Source organism: Microcebus murinus, chromosome 21 (genome assembly GCF_040939455.1).
Source record: "Microcebus murinus isolate Inina chromosome 21, M.murinus_Inina_mat1.0, whole genome shotgun sequence".
Taxonomy (NCBI): Eukaryota; Metazoa; Chordata; class Mammalia; order Primates; family Cheirogaleidae; genus Microcebus; species Microcebus murinus.
This window is the reverse complement of record NC_134124.1, coordinates 15688309-15715310: the sequence shown is the minus strand read 5'-3', so window position 1 is coordinate 15715310 and position 27002 is coordinate 15688309. Positions and strand designations below refer to the sequence as shown.

Below are 27002 nucleotides of genomic sequence, written 5' to 3'. Positions count from 1 at the left end.
AGTTGGGGAGAAAAAGTATCTAGTGTTAAATTCACACAAAATCTACACAAAGCTTGATCCTTAAGATGAGTTATGGAAGAGTGGCTAAGAGCACAGGCTGTGGACAATCGGGGCTCCCCTTCCAGCTCTGTCATTTTGCAGCTATGGGCCCCTGGAGAAATTTCTTAAGTTTCCTAAGCTTCCAATTCTTCATCCGCAAACAGAGGGGGTGATGAGAGTAGTGGCTTCACAAGGTCATGGAGGATGAAAACGAAATGAACTGATGTGCATGGCGCTTGGGCACCAGGTGTCTGCTCCCTTCATGCATGTGTGACTGCCCTTCTGAGTTCCAGCAGCAGCGCAGGCACAAGGGAGGGGGCCATGGAGACAAGGGGACGTCATGGAACTCTGCAAGCCTCACCATGTGGACTATCCATGGCTCTGGCCCTGACACTGAACTTGGGATGGCTGTGGCAGAAGGAGCTGGTAGAGCCCCTTCCCTTGGAATGTTCACATCCCAAGGACCCCTCCACGCCAGGTGAGGAGAAAACATCTTGTAGATGGAGGGGCGGTAATGCAGGAATCCTGTCCCTGTCATTCCCAGTTAGGAAAGATGTCATTCCCCAATTCCTAGCCGGCCTTCCTCTTGTCTTTGTTCCTGGTCCAGGGCATCTGTGCTTTCTGAGGGCACATGAGGGCATCAGGACAGGGCTGTATTTATGTCCAAAGTTTATTTAGAACCACGAATAAATTTCATAGATCTTGTTTGGTTTAGTTGAGTCTTAGGGAGGTATGGTGAATTCAAATGACGGAAAAAAAAAAAAAAGAACAACAGGAAGAAATGGACTAACCATTGTTTATAAGTCTACAATCTTTTAAATAGGACTGACAGGCACAGAAACCCAAGATGGGGGATATTTATTCTCTGGGTTGCAAAAGAAGTTTTTCAAATAAATTTGGAAACTTATTTAAAAATTTATCTAAGATTAGACCACAAAGTGCTTATTGTTCCTGGTTGAGTGCCCAACTAAGACTAAGATCAATTTTCTCTCTGCTCCTCCACCCTCCTCACCTAACCTAAATCAAAATAAGATGTTATATGGCAGAAATTAAGCTGTCAGCAAAAGGCACTGTCACTTGCTCCCAGGATGTTAGCCCTGGTTTACATCCCTGATGCAGGCTGAGTGAAATCTTCAAGGCAAAGGTATTTATCACAGCCAGTAAGGATGGGAGCTCACAGGAGGGCAGATTTATTTAGAGACCTCAAAGTAATGAGTCTAATTTCCATGACAAAAGAAAAGTGAATAATTAAATTTCAGCAAACCTGCAGGGATAATAAATGCTACATTGGCTCCTACCAGGCTGGGTCTGGTGCTGGGCATTTTGACGCATGATCTCATTCCTGTGCACCTTTCAGATTCTGGAATTTACCAAAATGCTTGGAAACAGCTTGCAAGTTACAATTTCATTACATGCAAATCAGTAAGAAGAAATGCAGTTTCTCTTTTCCCCACCTCACGGTTTGACAAGCCTCTTTGCGGAGATCACAGAGATAACTCATCCTTCTTCATTTTCCAAGTCAGAGAAAATGCAACTGGCACCATTTAAAAATGGGAAATAAGAATTCTCAGAATGTGGCTTTATGAGGGCCTACAATTTTTCTTTTGGTTTACTCAAATTTCCTTTCTTATTTCCAAACAATAAAATGACCCAATTTCTATCTCATAAAGGCGTCTGTTCTGGAAAAAGAGCCAGTGCATTGCTTAAAAATTTTTTGGTCATGATTTTAGAGATGACTTTCCATGCTACATTTTAACAAGCTAGCATATGAATAGACTACGACCCATTAGAATGGAGGGGAGGCAAGTCATCTTGCAAAGGGAAACAGTATGCTTATTGGATGTGAGCTCAATGTTTGGGTGGGGGGAAGGAAAGGAGGAAGAGCCTTTCCTGTGATCTTCAAACCCTGCAGGCCTTTTCCAGAGGGACCTCCCTCCAGGCTGCCTTCCCCGCTCTGTTTCTCAGCCTCTTAATCCAGGGATTTTTGCATAGGCTGTTCCCTCTGCCTCTCCAAACTCCTTTCCCGGGCCAAGCAGTCATGCCTTCGCCAGCTCTCAACTCAATCATGACTTCCTCAAGGATACCTTCCTTGTCCTCTCGGCCACACTCACTCCCCCTAATTTATGCTATCGTAGCACCACATACGTCTCCCTGTGGCACCTCGCATAATAAGGTTTTATATTTACACGTATATTGTTTGGCTAATGTCAGTTTCCCTGACTTGAGCCTGTGCTCCTTGAGGGCAGGCACAGTGCCAGCTTTTGCTAGAGCCTGACACAGACTAAGTGCATAAATATTTGTGGAAAAAATAAATTCTTGGAGCAATTTTTTTTTTTTTTTCTTAAGAGCTGATAAAGTCTAACAGCTAATCAAGGTGATTTTAAAACCAGGTCTGGGCCCGGTGCGGTGGCTCACATCTGTAATCCTAGCACTCTGGGAGGCCGACGCTGGAGGATCGTTCAAAGTCAGGAGTTCGAAACCAGCCTGAGCAACAGCGAGATCCCATCTCTACTAAAAATAGAAAGAAATTAATTGGCTAACTAAAAAAAAAAAAAATAAAAAAAATAAAAATATATATATATAAAATTAGCTGAGTATGGTGGTGCATGCCTGTAGTACCAGCTACTCAGGAGGCTGAGGCAGGAGGATTGCTTGAGCCCAGGAGTTTGAGGTTGCTGTGAGCTAGGCTGACGCCATGGCACTCCAGCCTGAGCAACACAGTGAGACTCTGTCTCAAAAAAACCCACAAAAAACAAAAAACACCCCCAAAAACCCCAGGTCTGTCCTTATAGTGGCTCAACATAGTAAAGTGATGTTTAAAAAAAACCCCAAAAAACAGGCCACAAAAAGTCCTGACTACAAAAGGAAGCAGAAGCCTGATTTCTCACTTGGCTAAGCTCCCAAATACTCTATTTTGTTGAACTTGTATCCCTCATATGGATACAGCTGCCCATTGACTTAGTGATGTACATTTTGCAGTTGGTGGATTTTTGTTTTTTGGAGACTGAGTTTCACTGTTGCCCAAGCTAGAGTGCCGTGGCATCAGCCTAGCTCACAGCAACCTCAAACTCCTGGGCTCAAGCAATCCCACTGCTTCAGCCTCCCGAGCAGCTGGGACTACAGGCATATGCCACCACACCTGGCTAATTTTTTGTTTGTTTGTTTCTATGTTTAGTTACCTGGCTATTTTTTTTTTCTTTCTATTTTTAGTAGAGATAGGGTCCCACTCAGGCTGGTCTTGAACTCCTGACTTCAATCCTCCCACCTGGGCCTTCCAGCATGCTTGGATTACAGGTGTGAGCCACCCTTCCCGGCTCAGTTGGTGGATTTTAATCCTAAAGTATAAATTGGGAAACAATGATAACTAACAGATTCTGAGCAACCTAAACTACCTGAGTTTTAAGTCCTGTTCTCCCATTTCCCAGCTATGCACCACTGGGACACCAGCAGGACTGCCCTGTGCCTCATGTGCATCATGGGTGACATGTGAGCATATCTACCTCATCAGTGGGAATGGGACCTGGTACATGCAAATGCGCCTGGCACAGTGGCACACAGCAAGCACTTGGCAAATGTCAGCCACCTACATTATTCTCCCATTACTGCTAAAAGGCACACCCTGCTTTGAGAGATTTGCATAAATTAATTCTTGCAATAGGTGGGTAAGCCCCATTTTACAGGTGTGGAAACTGAGGATTGCAGGATGGTGAGAATCCTGGAGGAGCTCGTTGTTATGCCTCCCCCAGTTTTCCTTGGGGATGCTGCATCTGTCTGGGTCCAGCTCGGGGTTAACTCTGCAGAGAGGCCACCAGCTCCACAGGTGAGGCTGGCAGAACTGCCCCTTCCCCTCATGGGTTCAGAAATCCTCCTCCTCCCGCCCACGGTCTCTTCCGAGTTGCTGCAACTCTCCCCAGCTGGGGCCACCGGGACGTCTCCCTTCCTTCCTTTGAATTTACAAGCGCTTCTCTCCGAGTCCAAGCGAAGGCCAAACAGTGGGCAGAACGTCGGAGCGGACAGCGCTGGTTGGACTCGCATTGTTTATTACTAAAACAAACACTTCCTGTTGTCCCAGCGTGTGTAGGGAAGCCCGCGGAGCAGGCGGGCTGGAAAAGAATGACAAAGGAGCAGAAAAGAAAACCCAGCTGCAAGGCCAATGCCTCAGTCTTCGAGCTTTCCAGGAGCTAAATATAGCCCTCGTGTGAGGGAGGGCAAGGGGCAGTGAGGTCACCTTGGAAGACTTTTGTGTGTGTTAATTACAGCAGTTGCAGGAAACTGAATATCCTTTTATGCTGGAGAGAATAGCACAAGTTGGGCCCCACGGGCTAGGAACACAGAGACATTCATGGAGAAGGGAGGTGGCGAGGATGGCGGGAAGAATTGGGACTTGGCCTCAGAGGACTTGGTTGGGGTTCTAACTCCTCCCACTTGCTGGTGTGTAGTTTAGGGTGAGCTGTTTAACCCCTCTGAGCATCATGTTCCTTTTCTGTACGAAGCGGTTTGGAAACCTACCCACGGGTTTGCGAGAGGGGGAAACGGGTGATGGCTGGGAGAGGGTTGTGAGCCGTGGGATTATGGCTAGAGATGGTAGCCTAGCACAATTCTCTGACCTGCTCTTACAGGGAGGCAAGAGGTCAGGGAGGTTGTAGGCCACAGGAAAGCAGGTCATGGGGGAGTTCTGGGTGACACTCTTCCCGGGAGTCAGGCCAGGGCGACAGGCTCAGGGAAGCCCCGAACCTTCAATGACCGTCGTTGCAGCGGCTCTGCCCAGGTTCCTGCCCCTGTGCTCCACCAGGAGGGCCCTCGCTCTGGGCGCCTTGTTTCTCAGCTCCGGGCCTCAAGGGAAGCTGCGGCTTCCTCTCATCCAGCCATTTCCAGACCACACGGGAGGGGTGGGGGCGAGCCAATTACCTTGGGCTGAGGGACTGGGCTCTCCCAGAATTGTTCCTTTGTCTGCGGATTCCTCCCTGTTTAGCTCACAAAGGAAACGGTTCCAGGAGGAAGTGGAAAACTGTGACACACATGCTAACCCCCCCCCACTTCCGGCTCCCAAGATGGCAGCTGTTTCCACGTTCGGCGGCCTGCACCATCTCCTTCACCAAGGCTCGCGGGAGGAGGATCAGGGAGTGGTCTGGAGTGCGCGATGGTAAAAGCAGGTGGGATATTCCAGCTCTTAAGTCATGTTCAATCCTAATGGCCCTGCGGGGTAGGTTCTGTTTTACCCACCACTGGGCGCAGAGAGGCACAGCCGCCATTTGTCTAAGGGTCCACAGCTAGCAGGCTAGGATTCAAACCGGGGCCTGGCTCCAGAGCCCGAGCTTTCAATTGCTGCACTGTAATACCTTTGGCCTTCTCCTTTGCGCGGCGGCCCCATACCCCGAAGCTCGCTGCACCCAGCAGTGAGCGCCTCACGACCATCCTCCACTGGGGTTCGTTCACCCGGGCAGTGTTCATTCACCTCCACAGGGCCGGGCTTTCTGCTTCTGGGAAGTCTGAGTCTGAAGACCCATCGCACCACCCTCCTTTGGGAGACATCAAAGCCCTTGACTAGGGAGTATCTGGATTATATGGAATAGATAATAAAGATATCCAAGAATGACGGCCACCATTCACTGAACATTTCCTATATGCTGCGTACTGTGCCTAACACTTTTATTTCTGTTTTGAAGAACAGGTGGACAAAGATTGGATTAATCCTAATCCTTGCTTCATGAGATACCCCCATCAATTGGCGCATGCATGTCCTACTTTTTCTTATTTATTTACGTAATCGGTTATTTTTGATAATGTAGTAAGCACCCACAAACCTACCATTCTAAGCAAAAGGATCTTGACGACATCTTACATCTAACTATATGATCCACCCTCCTGCCTAACCTGCCCAAGCTAACTGTCATCCTAAATACCGTGTTCATCATGCCTTTGCTTTTCCCCAGTATGTAGTTTTATTGTGACTAGATGTACTTCTGAAAACACGTATTTTAAACTGTTGGTTGTTTTAAAGTTTATTAAAAGAGTATGATGCTGCAAGCAACCTTTTGTGACTTTGTCTTTAATATTATGCTGCTAAGGTCTATCCACATTGCTGCCTGTCACCAGGTCCATTCATTTTGACTGTGATGTGCTATTCCACTGTGGGAGTATGCTCTGTATACTTTGTGCCTGTTATCTCCTTTAATCTGTGCAGCAACTCTAGCTGGCAGGAGCTCCGCTAATCCCAGTTTTATTGACAGAAAACAGAGGCCTAGGGAGGAAAAACTTGCCAGAGGCCACAAGTGCCAGGCTTGGAAGCTTTCTGGCCTCCACTGCGCATGGTGTTTTGGAGCACTGGAGACAACACACGCACTGCAGCCAGAATACTAGGGCTCAAGTCCCAGCTCCACACTTATTGGCTGTGTGGCCTTGGACAAATCGCTGCATGTCTCTGAGCCTCAGTTTCCTTAACATCAAAGTGGGGTGACCATAACTTTCCTGCCTACCTCTCGGGCTTGTTGTGAGACTCAAGTCTGACCATGCTGGTGGGAAGTGACAGCGCCTCTGTCAGCCGAAGTTTTTTTTTTTTTTTTTTTTTTTGAGACAGAGTCTCACTTTGTTGCCCAGGCTAGAGTGAGTGCTGTGATGTCAGCCTAGCTCACAGCAACCTCAAACTCCTGGGCTCAGGTGATCCTCCTGCCTCAGCCTCCCGAGTAGCTGGGACTACAGGCATGCGCCACCATGCCCGGCTAATTTTTTCTATATATATTAGTTGGCCAATTAATTTCTTTCTATTTATAGTAGAGATGGGGTCTCGCTCTTGCTCAGGCTGATTTTGAACTCCTGGCCTCGAGCAATCTGCCCGCCTCGGCCTCCCAGAGTGCTAGGATTACAGGCGTGAGCCGCCGTGCCCGGCCTCAGCCGAAGTTTTGTAAACTGGCGAATTGTGATTAATAGTGAATGTGCTATCCTCCCACCTGCCACCCCAACCAAACAACAGAGCTCGTCCGGAATTCAGGAGATGGGATTGAACAGCACCTCATTCAGCAAGGCAAAGGATTAGGTGGGTGATTGGCTCACAGAAACCTCCGTGTGATCAAGGAACCAGAAAATCATCAGTAGACACCACAGCCTATACTAATGGGAAGCTAGTGTGTATTTGGTTTTGCTTTGCCCAATCAGTTTTCTAAAAATTATTTTTTACTGTTTCTGACCTATTTTCAATATCTGAGCCCCCACCCCAGTACTGTTTGTTCATGGTGTTGCCTCTTTTTTTTTTTTTTTTTTTTTTTTGAGACAGAGTCTCACTTTGTTGCCCAGGCTAGAGTGAGTGCTGTGGTGTCAGCCTAGCTCACAGCAACCTCAAACTCCTGGGCTCAAGCAATCCTCCTGCCTCAGCCTCCTGAGAAGCTGGGACTACAGGCACGTGCCACCATGCCTGGCTAATTTTTTCTATATATATTAGTTGGCCAATTAGTTTCTTTCTATTTATAGTAGAGATGGGGTCTCGCTCTTGCTCAGGCTAGTTTTGAACTCCTGACCTTGAGCAATCCGCCCACCTCGGCCTCCCAGAGTGCTAGGATTACAGGCGCGAGCCAGCGTGCAGGGCCCATGGTGTTTCCTCTGCATGACCTGTTCTCCTCCAACTCCTGCCTCCTAGTAGCTATGTGGCCTCAGTTACTTACCTTCTCTGTGTCTGTTTCCTCATCTGCAAAATTGGGATAATAATAATATCTATGCCTTACAGGGCTGTCATGAGGATCCAGTGAGGTATTACATAAAGCGCTTAGAACAGTCTTTGATGCATGACAAGTTGACTGGAATTATTATCTAAAATCTCTTCCCTCCCCAGACCTGGCTCACTTGTCCTTTGAGAGTTGGTTTAGAGGCCACTTTCTCCAGGAGGTTGGTCCTGCTTTGCTGGACAGGGAAAGTTATCTTGTTCTATGCTGCAGAGCAGGTGACTTGATCGATGTCCCTCTCCACTAAACTGTGAGCCCGTGAGGGTAGCGACGATGCCCGACTTAGCTTTTGGCCCAGCAGGTGCACGGGGGAGGGACTAGCTGGCAACCTGGGATTCACAGGACAGACCCAGACTAGAGGGGCCCCGTGAATCCTGCCTACGACAACTGTCTCCAGGAACAGAAGGGCTCCTGGGCAGGTGGGGAAGAGGCAGGCGGAGCAGACATGCTCTCGGGGGACCTGGGGGAGTTTGTGGAGCAGGCCTGGAGCAGTGGGTGGCAGCTCTAAGACCACAATATTAGGTTCACTGTATAGAAGAACTCTCCAGCAACCTGAACAAAGAGAGGCAGACAGATGTCCCATCCAAGAAGGATGGAGCCCAGGTGGGACAGCCTCTCGGCAGGAAGGCTGGGGATGAGTCAAGACAGCGGGTAGTTGTGGCACTGTGAACCGGGTTGAGAAACACCCAGAATCAAACCTGGGTGTGCCTTTCCTTATCTAGGGACCCCAGGCAGGTGACAGCACCTCACCAAGCCTTGGATTTTCTGTAAGACAGAGATAATAAGAGCACCCACCTCAGACAGTTGTGGCAAGGAGCAAGGGAGATACACACGAAGAACGCTACGCATTGCGCCGGGCACGCATGCATCAGGCCGTAAGCGTTTGTTATTACAGATGTCGCTGCTGTCAGTGGTCACAGGGAATCGGCCAGGGCCTAGACTAAATGTTCTGGGTGGGATCTCAGAATGACCACCCCAACTGTCTGTCCAGGTAGAAAGTCTTCCCTCCCTCCCTTCCTTCCTCCTCACCTGCCAAAGCCCCCCGGTGCTAACCCTGGCTTTGGTTCTGGGCTGGCCGCCAGGAATCCACCCCAGGGAGGCTGTGCTTGGGCAGGTCTGGGAGCCCCCTGGGGTGATTCCTGCCTCCAGAGTTAAGGTGGGGGATCCAAGAGGATGTTGATTGAAGGTTGTGGAAATGGATGCTTTGAGTCGTGAAGTGCCCCAGACAAATATCTCCTTTGCTTCCCCATTAGACTAACAACGCTGTACAATTAACCCTATTTGAGAATGGAGAGTTTTATGAGTCTGCTCTTTTTTTTTTTTTTTTTTTCCTGAAACAGAGTCTGGCTCTGTTCCCTGGGCTAGAGTGCCGTGGCATCGGCCTAGCTCACAGCAACCTCAAACTCCTGAGCTCTAATGATCCTCCTGCCCTAGCCTCCCAGCTAGCCGGGACTATAGGCATGCACCACCATGCCCGGCTTATTTTTTCTATATATTTTTAGTTGTCCAGCTAATTTCTTTCTATTTTTAGTTGAGACAGGGTCTCACTCTTGCTCTGGCTGGTCTTGAACTCCTGAGCTCAAGCGATCCTCCCGCCTCGGCCTCCCAGAGTGCTGGGATTACAGGCGTGAGCTACCGCTCCCGGCCTATGTGTTTGCTCTTAACCATCAAGGTGAGTTAATCTCACAAACTGCTGCTCACCCGAGGTGTTTGCTGCAGCTCCTAACTGGCCACCTCTTTCCAAGCTCTCCCTCTGCAATCCAGTGTGAGCTCCCTGCTGGCTTTAATATGTTCCCCAAATTGCAACACACGACCTCTTCCTGCTCTAAGCTCATCAACAGCTCCCCGGGGCCCACAACACCAGTTTCCCTTTGTGACACAGATGATGAAAGATCCCCGTGCTCCCTGCACTCCCTGCGGATTCTCCCCAATGTCTCTGTAACCCCAGCCCTGCCCAGGGTGGGCAGGCAAGGAGCGAGAGTGAAAGCACTGGAGAGAGGACTTAGATTCTTCTCTAATTTATTAAGAAAGGCAATCCTTCCCAAGCCCGAGTTTTAAGCATTCGCTTTCTTTTTTAAAAAATCAAATGCTTCCTATGTGCTGAGTGCTTTCCCTGCCTGAAACCACTGATCACTAGTAGGTAGGTAGGAGATTGTTATCTCTATTTTTTTTTTTTTTTTTTTAAGAAACTGAAACTCAGGAGGTTAAGTGGAAGGAATAGAGCCAGAATTCAAACCCGGGCAACTTGATACCACAGCCAGTGCTCAGCTCCTGCGCTATCCCGCCTCTATTATTAGTTACAGATTACCCGCAACACAGCCTCTCAGGGGCTGGGACACACCCAGCTGCGGACTGGAGACTAAGGCCCTGCTCTCTGGAAGAAGGTTGAAGCCCCGTCTAACCTCTACCTGCTCTTCTGGGCTCCAGCCACACTGCCCCGCTTTGCTTCCGGAGCACACTTCGGGGCCTTTCTTCTTTCCTCTCCGCCGCTTTCTCCACCTGCAGGGCCATCCCCACGGGGCTCCTTAGCAGTGGCCCTTGAGCCCTGTGGTTTTTATGTATTCTCTTTGATGGACACTGACTAGATATGACCTCATGTCCCAGGCAAGTTTCACTGTCTTTGCCACATTAGGAGATTCCGGGGCACAGGGACCCTGAGCTTCCCCTCTGACACCTCTCGGACCTCCACCTGGCTGCCGGCTGCAGGCGAGGAAAAGCCAACGGGCTCTCTGGCTTCCTGGCACCCGCCCAGGAGAGCAGTTTTCTTCTTGGTTCAAGTGGAGCTAAAAAAAAAATTCCCCCTGGTTTCATATCAGCGGGATCTGCTTTCAGCAAACCCTTCAACAAGAACGGGCAGGAAGAATAAATATTTATTCTACAAATGAATAAATCTGATTCCGGCTTCAAAAGAAAGCTTTAGTATAAATTATCATAATTTCTCTCTTCTAAGATGCCACTGATTTGGAGATGTTTTTGTCTGTTGAACAACAGCCTTTTTTTTTTTTTTAAAAAAAAGAACGAAATGAATAAATTAATATGCCAATGGTAAGATATAGCTTGAGTTTTTAAAAAAGTGTCTTTGTATCAATGAAATTAAAAAAATATATATGGTCCAATTTAATTTTTGTTTTCTTCTTTTGGCTCTGGTGCTCGCAGACAAAAAGGCTCCCAAACATGGGAACTAAGCCATGGCGAGGCATGAGCAGGTGTCAGCAATGCGTCCTGGCCAAGTCCCAGCCCTGCCCCCCGTGGGCTGCAGGGTTGGCCAGGGCCACCCCAGCTGCCCACGCACCAGTGGTGGCCCTGAGGCCCCGCGAAGGCAAGGGACAGGCTTTCTTCCCAGCAGAGCTCTGCCTGCACTCTGCTGATACCTCACAATCACATTAGTGGTCCCGTGGAAAGCCAAAGGGGAGGCCATCACGTCACCTTAGGCAAGATGCTGCCTCTAAGCCTCAGCTTCCCGAGTTGTAAAACGAAGGGCATAAGCTCTTCTGATGATTCCTGTGGGATCTGAGCAGCTTCCTCAGGTGCCGCGCTGGGAGCCAGAGGGATGGAGGGGGCCACTGGGCTCAGTGTCCTCATCCCTACTTCACCAGAGCGGCTCTGTTGCTTAAGGTTTTGTTTGCAAAAGGTTTCTGATGCCAAAAGCAATTTGGAAAAACACTGGCAAATGGCATTCTGGGGTTCTCCGAATATTACTCTTGAATGCACGGCTCTTGCACAGCTTAAAGACAGTGCTTCGTCACTCAGTCTGGACACACCCTCAGAATCCTTCTCACCACGGGGCTCCGAGCAGACACTCCCAGTCTCCCTACAGCATGACCCAGGGTAAGGGAACAGACAGTTCACATCTTAGGCTTTGCAGGGCACATATGGCTTCTGTTTTGACCCTGCCCTTACGGTGAGAAAGTGGCCATGGACAATACATAATGAATGGGTGGGCGTGGCAGTGTTCCAATAAAACTTTATTTACAAGAACAGTGGCAGGCCAGATTTGGCCCCCTGGCTGAGGTCCCTGCACCCTAATAGTTCGATCTTAATGGTGAAGTAGCCGAAGCCCAAGGCGGGGATTCCAGGACCTGGGCTGTGATCCCTGTCCCCCCATAGCGAGTGTGTGTCGCCGCTGGCTTAGCTGTGACACTTGCCCTAAATTGAACCGCAGGCACTTGGGGACTGCACGGCTGAGGGAATGCTGCCTGGAAAGGACACGTGCTCCACTCCTCCCTTGCAGGAGATCAGCTTTCCTCTAGGTTCTTAGAGGGCTATAAAAAGACCCCAACATGCCTCCTGCGAGCCGGGCTGTCCGTAAATTCCCCAGGCGTGGTATGACTGCAATGCGGTGCCACATTCTGCCCCCGCTGCAGCTCCAGCCCGACAGCTGTGCCAGGGAGAAGAATCACACCAGGCCAGCTCTGCACCTCCACCCCCACGTGGGGTGTGGCCGGGATTCCCCGAATGAGATTTCAGATGGAGGATGAACCCTGCCTGGGCCCTCTGGGGCCAGCCTCTCGGTTAGTTCCAGGAGGAAGAGAGCTGCTTGAATTCTAAAGGCCAGAACTCCGAGGGCCACAGCGGGAAGTGTGAAGGGTAAGAAATAAAACCAAACATTGCCTGCCTGGCTGTCCCCCCTGGAATTGTTCAGATCTGCTTTTCCTCCCCCTACCTCTCAGCACTCTCCTTGTCCCCACCTTGAAATCTTTACCTAGTAAGCCCCTCATGTAACTAACTCGGGGATAACCTGCCAACACTCACAGAGAAGCAGCAGAGAGCAATGGTAAAGGTTTGAAGGCAAGTCAGGTTGAAGAAATAGTCTTCTAAGCCTCAGTTTCTTCATCCAGAAAATGGGGATAAAGACAGTATCTGCTGAGTCCTGGTGAGAGCTCAGTATCGAGTAGCATTTGACTATAACTATGAAGCGTTTGCTATGTGTTAGACACTGGGACTGCCATGCAGAAGACAGTCCCAGACCTCAGGATTCACAGATATGTAGGAGAGACATTACAGTAAGTGCAGTACAATCTTCTAAAAGCTCAGACTGAGTAGGGTGGTGGTAACCCAAAGAGGGGAGCGAGAAGGGTGAATGTGGCAGGAAGTTTCCACAGGGACATGATGCCGAGCTGGTCTCTTGCAGGAAGGGGGAATAGCAGAGTCAACTTTTGGAACCTCGGTTTTTGCATCTGCCCAATAGGGAAAAATGTTTCCACTGCCCACTTCATAGGGCTGTCACCAGGGTTAAGAGAAGCCACAGAAGAGAAACTCAGGGCTGGGAGGGTCCCCAGAGAAAAGGCTTTAGTGATCGATTCTCTGTCTGATGAATTTCCCTATTACACAGGTTCCTTGTGCCCGCAGCAACCCCCAGGGCACGACTGCTAAGTGAGGCCGTGTAGGTTACCGTGGAGAGAGGTTGCCCAGCGTCCACACGGAGCACTCGGTGGACGCTCAATGTCCCTGGTGCTAAGCTGAAATGAATACAACTGGTGGACGTCAAGAAGCTCCTAAAAGTTAAAAACCTTATGAAAATATACGTTCTCACATCACAGAAACCAGTGTCTGAGCTGGGGCCAGGATGTGGGAATTCTGCTTCCTTGTCCGGAAACATTTCCACTCTGGCACTGTGTGCTAGGACATTTATTTATTGGAGGTTGGAGTTCACAAGATCTGGGAGTCTGTGGTGGATGGCAGGGTAGAGGTGGGGAAGGAGAGGCTGAGACATACATAACAAATCTCTTGAAGCCCACTTTTCACAAAGATATTCGGGGGTAGGGAGATTAAGCATATTAGGGACTATAATGAAAATTTGCATGGCATTTAAAAGATGAAATGAGACATTTCATGCTTTCAGAAAGCTAATGCGGGTAATAGACCCAGACCCTAAAATCCCACTTAATTGAAAAGGCAGAACTAGAATAAGCATCAGGGAATCCTGGAAGGTGCTTGAGCAGGGTGAAGGGTCACGACAAAAGCAGTGTGTCAGAAGGGTGGCTGTCACCCCCCTGAGAACATCAGAATCACCTAGAGGCTTTGCAAAAAGTGCAAGATTTCCAAACTTCCTTGCAGACTCACTGATCAGGTCTTCGGGGGTGTAATTTCAGAAGGCTCCACAGGGGATGACTGTGGGCCCGGCTGGATTTGAGACCCACAGTTTTAGACAACCAGGGAGTGGTGCTCGAGGCAGGCTGGGGAAGGCAAGAGTAGAAACAGGAAGCTCCTATCAGAGGCGACAGGATATAGAAGCAGCAGCTATCTAGGGGGCGTTTCTCAATAACGGCCAACAGGACTTGGGATTTGATTGCATAGAGGATGAAGGCGGTAGAAACGACGGATAATGATGAAGACTATGTTTCTGTTCCTAAAATGGGAATCACTGAAGTGGAGAATCCTGGAGCTGCAAGTGGCCATATCCAATGTCCATTCTGTGAACTCTCACTTTCGTTTATGCATCATCTCAACAGACATTTATTGAGCACTTACTGTGTGCCAAGCATCACACTAGGTGCAGTGAGTGAGGAAAGAAGGGCCTGCTCTCACGGAGCTCAGATCAACAGCTGATTCAACCCCACGGCTCATTGTGATCGTGAAAATGGCAACCAATGAGAGGTGCTGGGTGCTCTGAGCATCTACAATGGGGAATGTAGCTGCGGAGGTTGGGAAGGGTTGTCTGGAGAAAGGGCTGTTCGAACAGAGAGCTAAGGACTGGCAAGGGTAAACCAGGTGAAGGCACAAAGTATTTGAGGTTGGAAGGAGCAAGGCCAGCGTGAGGATTGCCCAGGACAAGAGGTAGGCAGGGCCCAAAGTGAGCCGGTGAAGGGGGCAGCGTGCAGAGAGGGCAGGCCTGGGGCCACCACAAGCACAGTAGTGGATATCTTACAAACAATGCAAAACCACTGACAGGTGTAAGCATGATCAGATCAATAGTTTTAGATAACGGCCCTTAACTGCAGAGGCCCTCTCCTCCCCACATTCCATCACATAGTGTACAGCTAAATAAAAGTAGATGCTTTAGGTTGAAGTGTACACTCCGAGAAGTCCTGTTTTCTATAGTATGTGGAAACATCATGCCTGTGGAAACCTCTTGAATGTTAGGTGACAATCACCCTTAACCTACATACTAATGTCGTCCCCATAGGAGCCATTCCGTGTCTTCCCTGACCTGTGGCCACTCAACCTCTGCTTCATTATGTCCATGGGCAACTCCTATTCTATCATTTAACATTCTTTTCTTTCTTTTTCTTTCTTTCTTTCTTTCTTTCTTTCTTTCTTTCTTTCTTTCTTTCTTTCTTTCTTTCTTTCTTACACAGTCTTGCTCTGTGCTTCATTATGTCCATGGGCAACTCCTATTCTATCATTTAACATTCTTTTCTTTCTCTTTCTTTCTTTCTTTCTTTCTTTCTTTCTTTCTTTCTTTCTTTCTTTCTTTCTTTCTTTCTTTCTTTCTTTCTTTCTTTCTTTCTTTCTTTCTTTCTTTCTTTCTTTCTTTCTTTCTTTCTTTCTTTCTTTCTTTCTTTCTTTCTTTCTTTCTTTCTTTCTTTCTTTCTTTCTTTCTTTCTTTCTTTCTTTCTTTCTTTCTTTCTTTCTTTCTTTCTTTCTTTCTTACACAGTCTTGCTCTGTTACCCTGGGTAGAGTGCAGTGGTGTCATCATAGCTCACTGCAACCTCACAATCCTGGGCTTAAGTGATCCTCTTGCCTTAGCCTCTCGAGTAGCTGGGACTACAGGCGTGTGACATGATGCCTGTCTGATTTTTCTATTTTTAGTAGAGATGGTGTCTTGCTCTTTCTCAGGCTGGTCTTGAACTTCTGAGCTCAAAGACTCCTCCTGCTTCAGCCTCCCAGAGTGCTAGGATTAGAGGCATGAGCCACCGCACCTGGCCAACGTTCTTTTAATTTGTATGCTTCTCTTTGATCAAGCCCAAATTGGGCTCTGTTTAACCAATTGCACAGTCGTCTGGAGAGACTTCCTATTGCTTCTTAAACAGGGCAGCTAGTTTGAGAACTGATCCCATGTCCCCCGCTTCAAAGTTAATCTTATTCACAAACACCTCATTTCCTTCAATAACTCCTCACGTGATTGAGTTGTTAGCACAAAAAGAGAAACAGGAAGAGCCATCTGATTTGGTGGTGAATAAGATGGGTTCAAGACTGGGTCACTTCCAGCTTGAGTTGACCTCTGAATGGAAATGTACTACAGGTGGGAGGTAATGTAGGAATGAAGCCCAGCCCAGCTGATGATGGACATCTGAGAGTCACCCTGATAGAGGGACTTGGCTCTCTGTAGGCATGAGCGTAGGCAGAGGGCTGAGGTGGTGGGGAGCTCAGGGATGAGGGGGCAAGAGACATTAAAGAAGGCAGAGGAAGAAGACAGGGACAGAGCAAGTGAGAAGATACAGGAAGTGGGAGAAGATGGGAAATAACAATTAGTAAGCACCTGCTATGGGCCAGGCATTAGGAGATGGGCAAAGATTCTGGAAATTCAGTCTTCCAACTTTGGGTGTCCTTATTGCTGCTTTACAGACTGAGGGAACTACTTAGCTGGGTAACTTGTCTTAGGGCAAGAGAGGCTCCGAGGCTTTAAGCACCTATAACAGTGGGATGGAGGCAGAGAGAGAGAGTGAGAGAGAGAGAGAGCGAGCGAGAGAACGCAGAAAAGGCTTCCTGGAGGGATGGCGTGGTTATGTAACCTAGATTTTATTTGACTCCAAAATCCATGCTTTTCCTACCTGTGCAAAATAGGAGAGACTACATTAGAAAAAAGTAGGGGGTCAACAGAGCTACAGGGATGTCTAGAAGCTGGGACTTGGAGGAGGTAAAAGACTGGACTGTGGTCCAGCAGAAGTGGGAAGCCACCTGTGATCCTTCAGAGGGGCTCTCAGCCGAGGGGGTGATCGGAAGCGAGGCTGCAGGAGGTGGAAGGAGCATGTGGGAAGGAGCGGGAGGCTGAGTGGCACTACTTGTTTCAGAAGTTTGGCCAGGAAAGGAAGGAGGAAAATGTTTGGGGGGTGGGCACCCAGATGAGTTCACTTTTTTTGTTCAGTGGCAAGTTTTTGTTTTTTTTTTTTTGAAGAGTAAGAAGGGTATGAGAAGCTGATGGTATCCAAAAACAGGATTGTTTTTCTGGACCAAAGATGAGAATGGAGTAATGATAGGTTCTTGGCAGAGGGTGGGGAGGGAGGAACTTACTTGGCAGGGTGCTCACCCATGTGAAAAGGGGGGGGGTTGAAACTGATATTTGAGGGAGAGACAGACAAAGCCCTGATGAGAATGGAGAGGCCAGACAGCAAGGAGGCAGTGCCCGGCGACCAGCAGAAGACTCTACGGTAACAGAGAAACATTAGGTCCTTTGGCCCCACATGACTGCTTACATCCACTGCAGAGTGTGGCTGAACTCTAAACACTAGACTACATCCATTGCCTTTTCCCATGACATTCCAAATGAAGACATTGAAGTTCAGAGAAATTAAGTAACCTGCCCAAGGTCATACAGCTAGAAAATTGCAGTCAAAACTCAAACTCTGTCCATTCGCTGAACCACTCTGCTCTACTGAGTCCCTAGGCTGACAAGGATGACCTCCTGGAACAGGTTTGCATGGAAAAGATGATTAGAATACGGATACGTGTTCTTTTCAAAAGACCATTACAGACAGAAGGAGTAGGGAATACACTTGGATGTCAGGGAGGAGGTATGTCTGCATAAGAACTCACAGCCTTGGGGACTTGGGGAGGAATTTGTTTGGCCAGTGGAAGCTAAGGGGAACATGTGGCCTTCCTCATCTGGATCTCAAAGCTGGTCCAACAGAGGAGGCAACACACACTCAGCATGAGCTCTTCCATCATCCTGTGAGCAATAAAAATCTCATCAATGAAAAACAGAGCATCAGATTATTTCCTGAGTTGCCCAGTAGACCATATGATCACCCCATGAACAGGGAATGCAGCAAAAGAAACTCCCGTCTCGGGCTGGATTCAACTGCAGTAGTTGGAAAAGAACTAGTTGTGAAGCAGAAAGGAAAGGAACCTTGGGGAAATCAATCACTTCACACGAACCAGGGAAATCAGACATAATCTTGGACATTAAGAAGGCAAATTTTAGAGGGAGGAGGAGGGGATGGGTGTATGCAACCACAACGAGTAAGATGCGCAACATTTGGGGGATAGACATGCTTGAAGCTCTTACTAGAGGGGGGAGTGGGGCATGGGCAATATAAGTAACCTTAACACTTGTACCTCCATAATACGCTAAAATAAAAAAAAAATAAGGCAAATTTTAAAAATCAGAGAAAATTTAGTCCAAAGACATTATACAGAAAATGGTTCAAGAAGAATGGAAAGTTCACAAAAGCAAAATTGTGATGACATAACTACAGTCAGTAGGCTTGAATAGATAGAATACATAAGAGAAAACGGACACATCATCTTATGTATTAGTATATTTATCAGTCACTCAGAAATGTCATTTGGACAATGGTCCAGTTATTGAAGGTCAGAGGTGGGTCGGCAAGGACAAGCACCATAAAGACACTCCAGGAGACAGACAAGATTATGACATGTTTTCTGCCTCGGTGGTACGCAAAGCTGTCTGACTCAGTACTTAACAGAGAGCAGGGACTCAAAAGATAGCGTCAGAGTTGGACCAGCTTGTGGAGGGAACAAGTGAAGTTCTATAAAGCAGTTTTATTATGTTCAGTCTGATAAAAAAAAAAGGTTATAATTATTACAATATCCAGCATTTACTGAGTGGATCTCATACGCTAGGTATTATCGGAGGCACTTAAAATGCATTTAATATTTACAACAACCCCAAGAAATAGGTATTATCAGTATCCACAATTTATCTTCATCTGAGGAAAGACAGTTAATTGTCCTGTAGAAGGTAGTGTCTACAGTCATGGGGTTTTACCTGTGTGTTACCATCACCAAAGACTGATTGTCTTCGTATGATATTCGTGAATTGGGAAATCCTGCTGGAAGGAATTCCATTATAATAGAAATGGTCTCTGTGTCTGTTACTGTGTCACATGGATCGTTTTATCCTCATGGGAAAATGCACATCCTGTTAGAAGAGAGATCCTACCTCCCAAGTTTGTTTCCATTCTCGAGTCACTTGACTTCGATGCCGGACTTTTACGCTGCCATTGCTATGGGACACCTGAACAGCGAGGCTGAGGTGCGAAGGAGGAGCCCAGGGCCCGGGCCAGGCAGATTTGGCATCTAGGCTCTGCTCTAGGGCTTGGGCAGGTCACCTGCCACCACATAGGCAGTCTACAACAAGCTTAAGATCAGGACTTTTGTGTAGACAGAACTGGGTTCAAACCCCACCTCTGTGTCTCACATGGGGAATGACTGTGTAAATTAATGTCAGGGACCTAACCCTGCTATTAAGGACTGACTAGCGTCCCCTGCCGAATTCATATGTTGAAGCCCTGACCCATGGGACTGTATTTGGAGATGGAGCCTTTAGGAGGGTAATGAAGGTTAAATGAGGTCATAAGGGTGTGGCCCTGATCCGATAGGGCTGGTGTCCTTAAAAGAAGACTAAGGGACACTAGAGATCTCCATGTGTGCACAGAGAAGAGGCAGTGTGAGGACATAGTGAGAAGGTGACCTTACAAGCCAGGAAGAGAGGCCTCACCAGAAACTAACCCTGACAGCACTTCGTCTTGGACTTTGAGCCATCCAGAACTGTGAGAAAACACATTTTCTGTTCGTAAGCCACCTGGTCTTTGGTATTCTGGTAAGGCAGCCCTTGCTGACTAATACCACGTTTCCCCGAAAATAAGACCTACCCATAAAATAAGCCCTAGCAGGATTTCTAAGCATTGGCGCAACATAGCCCTACCCTGAAAATAAGACCTAGTGAAGGGCGTGGCTACGCAGCGCATCTGCACAACCCATGCATTTCGTCGCCTCCGAGTGGTAAAGAAGACGAGCAGCCCTTCTCATCTGCCCCATGAGAGCTCTATTGCTCAACATGAGAGATTGGGGGGCCAATGGTTCTAAAGGAAATAGAGTCACAAGAAATTCAGGATGGAACTCGGGGTTTGGAGAGTTATGATGATGTCCCAGAAGAAGACGACTTAACTGTATTTGAATAAATGTAGATTGTTGTACCATACCTAAAAAAAAATAACACATCCCCCTGAAAATAAGCCCAAGGGTGTCTTCTTGAGAAAAAATAAATATAAGACCCTGTCTTATTTTCAGGGAAACGCGGTACACCTGCTGAGCCTGCTTTTCTGTGAGGCGACATTAATGACAGAACTCTGATGGAACTCATAGCCCCCTTCTCATGGGCTGTTCTGAGAAGCCATGTAAGAAGCTGAGCATGGAGAGCACATGGGAAGGACTTGATGATTTCCATTATTATTATTAATACTGGAGTACGGTTTCCTCCCCAGTCCACTGAGCGTGACAATCCCACCCCTCACGTGGCAGGTATGAGGTTGAAATGAGACCTGTGCTTCTTAAACCTTCCCTGACAACAGAAGAGGATGCATACCTACCTGGGGACAAGGGCACAACAAGAAAGGTCTGCTGGAATCATTTTTGAAGGCTCATGTTTTATTTTAAACACACATACAGATTTTGCATTCTAATTCATAAAACAGGCGTGTTTGCAATTATTTATCAGGATAGAAAACTGAGGATCTAGACAGACAAAGTGGTCTTATGTGTCTCAGCCATGTGAACACTGTACTTGCATTTTGAGATGGACTTTGCAAGTCACAAAACTGTTCTGATGAGAGAATCTAGTAGTATTCTCTTTTTAAAAAAACAACAGTACAATTAATCAACTTGTAGTGCACTATAACGTGTGTTATATATTGCTCATTAAAGCACTGAGTGGGCTCCTACTATGTCCCAGGCACTGCGCCAGTGGACTGACCACCCTCGATCCACTCCCTGCCTTCCTGAAGCTTCCTTCCGGCCAGGGGAGGCAGACACTAAACAAGTAGGCAGGTAACTGACTCTCCAGAATTGTGACAAGAACCGTGAAGGGAGAAAGTCAGCTAGAAAAGCATGCAGCAGGGGAAAGGGCCAGAGCCCTCGAATGTTCTGAGCACCCGAGAGATTTCCCGGGAAGTCCAGCTTCCTAGGAGTGCTCTGGAGGTGGCCTCCAGAAGTGGAGGCCGTGGTTACCAAGCATTTAATTTAGGTAAATTATTGTCACCCTCTGTCTTAAGAAGACAGTCTACTTCCCACAAGTCTGGACAGGCCTACGTATGGATTTGTGCACTGGGGACCAGACAGGGTGGTATTTGACAAGGCCAGCAGGTGAGGGGCGAGGGGATGGCCCGCTTGGCTTTAGATGCGTGATGTGGGAGGTGGGGACAGCAGGACTGAGGGACATGAGAGGTGTCTCTTCTCTTTCTCTGCTTTTCCTCCCTGAGGGGTGTGTACACTCTTTGCACACTTGCCCATAAGTCAGTTAGCAGGTAAGAGCTGCTTTACTCACAGCGTCAGTTCCCAAAGAACCACACAGAAGCCCCCTCCGTTTCCTGCCTGCCCTCCTGGGCCCCTAAAGAAGGCGGATGCAGTATTTTGTGCTGGGAGGGGCAGGTGGGGAGGTTGAACTGGAAGCAGGGGTTCCCTCTGGCCCTGTGAGCTTGTGGAGCCTGGCTCTACCTGTAACAGGAGTGAGAGGGGTCTACCCCCACCTACTCACTGAGCTCACCCCTGCTTCCCAACTGTTCCATGCCCCTGCTCACTCCTTCTCCCTCACCCCCCCCCCGGGGGGGGGCAGCACAGCAAATAGGCAGATGGGAAAGAGGTGTAAGATTATTGTGGGGAGGAATTTCCAGTATTAACAACAACAAAAACAACAAGGACAACGCTTCTCACGTTGGCACAGCACTCACCAGTCTACCAAGTGCCTTCACACCCGTGATCTCTTTGGAGATTAGGACCCTAGCATTCCGATTTCAGCCTTTGACACTGCAGGCATGTCGAGCATGCCAATTCTTTACAGACACGCACACGCCCATGGCAGTGTCTAAACCTTTGCTTAAGACGCGCGCTAACCCCTAGGAGCGCCGTTCTCTCTGCTCACGTCAATCCCAGTGTCTGTAAGTCCCTTCCGCTTCTGCGAAACTTCTACCAAATGCACTCATCCCTCAAAAAGAGCCGAGCAGCAAGGAGGCTGGGGGGCCGTCTAGTGACTAGTGCAACTTTGTCACTAGCCCAGAGAGAAGAAGGGACTGGGCCAAGGTCACAGCTGATCCCTAACAGAGCCGGCCCCCTCCCGCCGGCCGGCTCACAGCGCCCCTCCGATGCCCGAGGCAGCTGCAAACTTGGGTCTCCGGGTGCCACTTCCCAGGCGCACAGTAGGGGCTTCACGGGCCGGATGTTTGGGGACTGTAACCCGTAAACCGTATGTTACCCTTACTGCGCGGAATGGGGCGCGAGGAGCTCGCTGTCCTCCGGAATGCCGAGGGGGATCTTTTATGAAGTTCCGAATCGGAGTGTATGAGAACTCCAATTCCACACACAGGAGGCGACTCCGCCGCAGGACGGGAGGGACTGACGCGCGCCCGCCCGGCCAGAGCAGGAGGCACCTGTGCGCACAGCACCGCGTCTTCCAGTCCTCGCACCGGGCGCCCCTCCCCACCGCCCACCTCTGAGCCTCCTCCTCCTCCTCCTCCTCGTCTCAGGCCTTAGATCTCCCGGGTCTCCCCGCCCGGCCCCGCGAGCAGCAAGTGCGGGCGCGGCGGCCCTTCTTACCCCGGCCTCGGTCCATGGCGCCGGCTCGGATCCCGGGGCGCAGGGCCGCGGGGCGCGGGGCTCCGGCGCGGCTGGCGGCGGCGGGCGCGCTGCGCTCTCAGGCCGGCCACGGCCAGCGCCGCCCGCCGGCGCGTCCCCTCCCCCGACAGGATGCTCGCCGGGCGCCCCCGCCCGCCCGCGCCCGCGCCCGCCCCTCCGCGCCGCGCCGCGCCCGGAATAGACCCGAGCACGCCTCGCCCCCTGGGCCGCCGGCCGGTGTCCCGTGTCCCGCACACGCCCGCGCCACGCCCTGCCCTCCGCACGCCCTCGCGGCCCTCCCGCCGGGCCTGGAGCGCCCGCTTCCCGGCCCTCGCGCTTTCGTTCCCGGCCCGCGCCGCCCACCCCGCCGGGCCAGGGCCGTGTCCCGCTTTGCTCGCACTGGGCTGGCGATCGGGGGCGCACTGTCGCACCTCTTGGCCCACTCCAGCTCGGGCTGCCGGGGATTTCCCCCAAAGCAATCAAAGCCCTTTCCCCTGCAGCTGCCACCCGTTTCCTGGCTTGGGGTTTGTCGTCTCCGTTCGCCGGTCTTTCCCCGAGCTCCGTCCAGAGCCGGACGGCGGACTGGGCGCAGTGCGGGTGCGATGCCAACGGCGCCGGGCAAGTGGACCGAAACAATAATAATCGACAAAGATATTCAAAAAGAAAACCACCTGGGAAAAGGAGAAAGAGAGAATTGCTGAAAGTGGGCAGTAGCTTGGGACACTTCCAACTTTTGAGGTTCCCTGTATGTTAAAACGTGAAAACATGCCAAAATGGAGTGATAAAAATTGAGGAAACGAACTCTTTTAGCACATAAAATACAGTGCAGTGTAAGTGGGCTCTTCCCAAGGTAATTACAGGATGTGGAAAACATTGCTTTGACCAGTGTGGTCCGGTAATGGATTTAAGTTTAAAGTTGTTTGAAGAGCAACTTCTTCACTCTGTTAGCGTATTGCTGCGAAAACGGGTCTCACTCATTTATAGACAATATCAAATGTGCGGATTTAACACCCTTTGTGAAGTCCAGGCTTAATCGTCCTCCTAGACACCCTTCCTCCCCAACATGGGTGAGGCCATGGCTTTCAGTTTTGAGTAGGCCACTCCTTTACTTAGAACATTCTGGCATGGAGAACACCTTGTGCAAGAAGAAAGGGCCCCGGACAAAGCATCTTGTGCTTTTCTGGGCTGGGAATGTTTTTTCCATTGTTTTTATGGGCAAGTTGAAATTAACACTGTTTTCAAAACATTGCATTGGTAATTTGTTTAGTGCGTGTGTGTGAGCCCTTAGATGAAACATGGTGTAGTGAAAAACCATGGGATTTGAGTCTGAAAACTTGTAGATGAGCTCTTGCCCTCCTGCTTACTAAGTATGTAACTTTCTGTGAAGCTTGCCTACTCATCTGTGCTGTGGGAAACCTCATACTGACCTCACAGGGCTGTTGGGAGGGCAAATAAAATGAGGATACAAACCCACTTTATAAGTGATAAATAGCTATGGACATGTGAACCATTATTATTTTCCTAGTCTTTCTTTGTTCTTGCCCCCTTTTCCAATTGGAAAAGGTCAGTTTAAATTCTAAAGCAGCCAACCGATGATTTACAAGTGGATTAAATCCCAAAAGTTCACTGTTTGAACTGTGAAACACTAGGAAATAAGGCTCTAAATCGTAGCTAAGTTCCCAGGCTAGCTCACCAATTCTTTTAAAATCATATTTTCTTTGAAATAACTGAAAAAAAATATGAAACATTATTGGTGCAAAAGCAGATGGAGGATTTTGTAGAAATTCTTTTAGAGAACTTTCGGAAATTTTCAAGGACTTTGGAAGTATATTCAGAGAATTGGGACAAATAAGTCAAAAAGGCTAAGGAGAATCTATATGTGCCCATGGAATAATTTATGGAGTGGAATTAACTGAACTGTGGTCTGGGAAAAATATAAAAATGGGAGAACACAGTCTGTACGGTTTTTTTGTTTTGTTTTGTTTACATGGGGTCTCACTCTGTTCCCCAGGCTAGAGTGCAGTGGAGCCTTCATAGTTTGTTGCAACTTCAAACTCCTGGGCTCAAGGGATCCTCCTGCCTCAGTCTCTCACGTAACTGGGATTACAGGTGCATGTCACTACGCCTAGCTGATTTTTCTATTTTTTGTAGAGATTGGGTCTTGCTCTTTCTCAGGCTGGTCTCGAACTCCTGACCTCAAGTGATCCTCCCACCTCCGTCTTGGAGACTGCTAGGATATAGGCCTGAGGCTCTGTGCCTGGCCCTGTACAGTTCTGAGAATTAACAAAAAGAAGTCAGTAGGGAAGGTATGCCAGCTCTGGTTTAGATAACTACCCATAATGTCCACTAGGTGGCAATGTTGGCCAAATAGACTACAGCTTGGTTGCTGTCAGAATAACTAAATGAGGTGGATGAGAAAGTTACTTGTGGGTTTTGGACAAGGGATAACTGTATATTTTTTCTGTACTTTTCTTTTAGTGAGGCCTATATTCGTCATAAAAGCCATCCCCACTGTCCATCAGTTCACTTAGGCAGTATTAATTGCATTGCACAAGTTCCTATTGGGAGAACAAATGCTAAATAGGAATGATTCCCATCCTCACGGATTCTACACTCCAGTAGAGGATACAGATATGTACAAAATAATTTTAACACAAATTATTATATGAGAAGTACTGGAGGAGAAATAAAGTTCTCCCGGCATCCAGGCATCCATCAAGACGAAGCAAGAGTTTCTTACTGATCGTGGAGACAGTACTGGTTAAAAGACATTTGCAACTAAGCTGCATAAGATTTGAACAGGCAATGAGGAGATAACATTATGGGCAAAGAAAACAGTGAGAGCAAGGGCAGAGAGATAGAAAACGGCAGGACGTGTCTATAAAGCAGTTTGTGTTGGCCGGACTGCGAGCTATCAGGTGGTGAGCATCGGGACAAGGATGGGAATTCAGGTTGTTGAGGTCTGCGTTTCTTTTCTTCTTACCATTCTTTTGGAGTGCAACTCTCTGGCAAGGATTTTTAGGACCTGCCTCAGATCTTTTCTTTCCTTCTTGCTCAATATCAAGTTTTCCAGGTTTGCCCGGTGCTTTTCTAAAGAATTCTACGCGGAGATCTGCAGCTCTGCAAAAAGATACCAAGTTCGGCCCCAGTGAACAATACCAGGAAGAAAGCTTTCAACTCCCTTCTGCTCCTGGTCTTGCGAAAACAAATGATACTCCCCCGTCCCATTCTTAGCTTATCAGGTGGAACTGGGAAACCCTGGGAAAGAAAAATTTGGAGGCTCAGGGCTTTTTGTCCTGGGGAGAGAAACAGACTCCAGCCTTCTAACCTGTCACCTTGCCTCCAGGGTCTGCTTCCACCATGGCCACCACTGTGACCGTTCCACGATCCCTATCAGACCATGTCACTTCCTCCTTAAAAATATTTCACGGTTCTCTTTGCCCTCAGTGGAGAGTCCAAATTCCTTATTGTGGTGTTCTGGGTGCCTTCTATGCTGAGACTGCAGTGACCTCGGGAGACTGCAGATGGGTGCTCAGGTCTGGGTTCTTGAATGGAATCTGTCACTGTGTGTGTCTCTGTTCTGCCACTGGGTCATCAGAGTATAATTTCCTGTCTGCTTCTCTCCTTACCCATCCCTGCCACTCCCACCCCCACCCCCACCCCATTGCAAATGCTGTGCAGATGGCTGCTGTGTCTTGCTCACTGCTAGATCCCTAGAGCCTAGCACAGTGCCCAATACCCAGCAAGTGGAGTCAGTGAATAAATGCTCAAGGACCGGCAAGGCCTGCCATTATTGGCTTCTATTAATGCATGTGTCCTGGGGGTTCCATTTGTTCTCTGGGATTATTTTATTTGCTTATTTGCTTGCAGAGGGAAAGGAAACTGCAACAAGGCATTCTGCGAGAAATGCCTTTGTGCTTCCCAGCCCCGTGTGTGCTGCTGTGATGTGCAGCTTCTCCTTGGCTCGGGGCCCCTCACCCATGCTCCTTTGTGCAGGGGAAGCCCCAGAGCCCCCTGCTCGGGTGTCTGCCCAAAGCTGGCTGCCAGAAGAAAACCTCTCTTGTTCCACCCAGCACAATGTCACCATTGTAGCCTCTATCCAGGGAAATGACACAAGCCTGCTAGTCCACCCTGGGCCCCGGAAAGCAGATACAGATCTGAGTGGTAGTTTCTGGCAGAAAGAGAAAGAGTTTCATGGACGGATGAAAATTCCTCCTTCCTGACCACCTTTACGTTTCTGCTCCAGGGCACGGGGCTCCTACCTGCGCCCAGGCCACAGGGCTCAGCTTCCGCAGCCAATAGAGCCAAACTCACTGGTTGTGTCTGCAGGAGAAGGAGCTTTTGTTTTTATGCCTAAATGTTGCATGCGGCCTGCTTCCTCCCTTTGGGTCCTTCCCCAGGAAAAGAGCACATAGGCTCCTTAGGCAAGGCTCGCATGCTGAAGCACCTGCAGGCCAGGCAGGGAAGGGGGCCATGGAGTGGTGGCAAAGCAGAGCTCTGTTGCCCCACCGGAAGGGCGA

General features: G+C 48.8%; 1 protein-coding gene across 5 annotated transcripts in view; it reads right to left on the bottom strand.

The window, feature by feature from the left end:
• AFAP1L1 (actin filament associated protein 1 like 1) overlaps window positions 1-22597 on the bottom strand; it is a 59389-nt gene extending 36792 nt beyond the window's left edge. For 3 of the 5 annotated variants that reach the window (XM_075996201.1, XM_075996202.1, XM_075996204.1), the window contains exon 1: window positions 22465-22587. In XM_075996201.1, the coding sequence (XP_075852316.1) occupies window positions 22465-22480 (16 nt within the window). In that variant the 5' untranslated portion in view covers window positions 22481-22587. Of the gene's footprint in view, window positions 1-22464 lie in introns of all 5 variants that reach the window. The other 2 variants (XM_075996203.1, XM_020283650.2) reach the window with 1 other exon arrangement.
• Between the last annotated feature and the right edge of the window lie 4405 nt (window positions 22598-27002).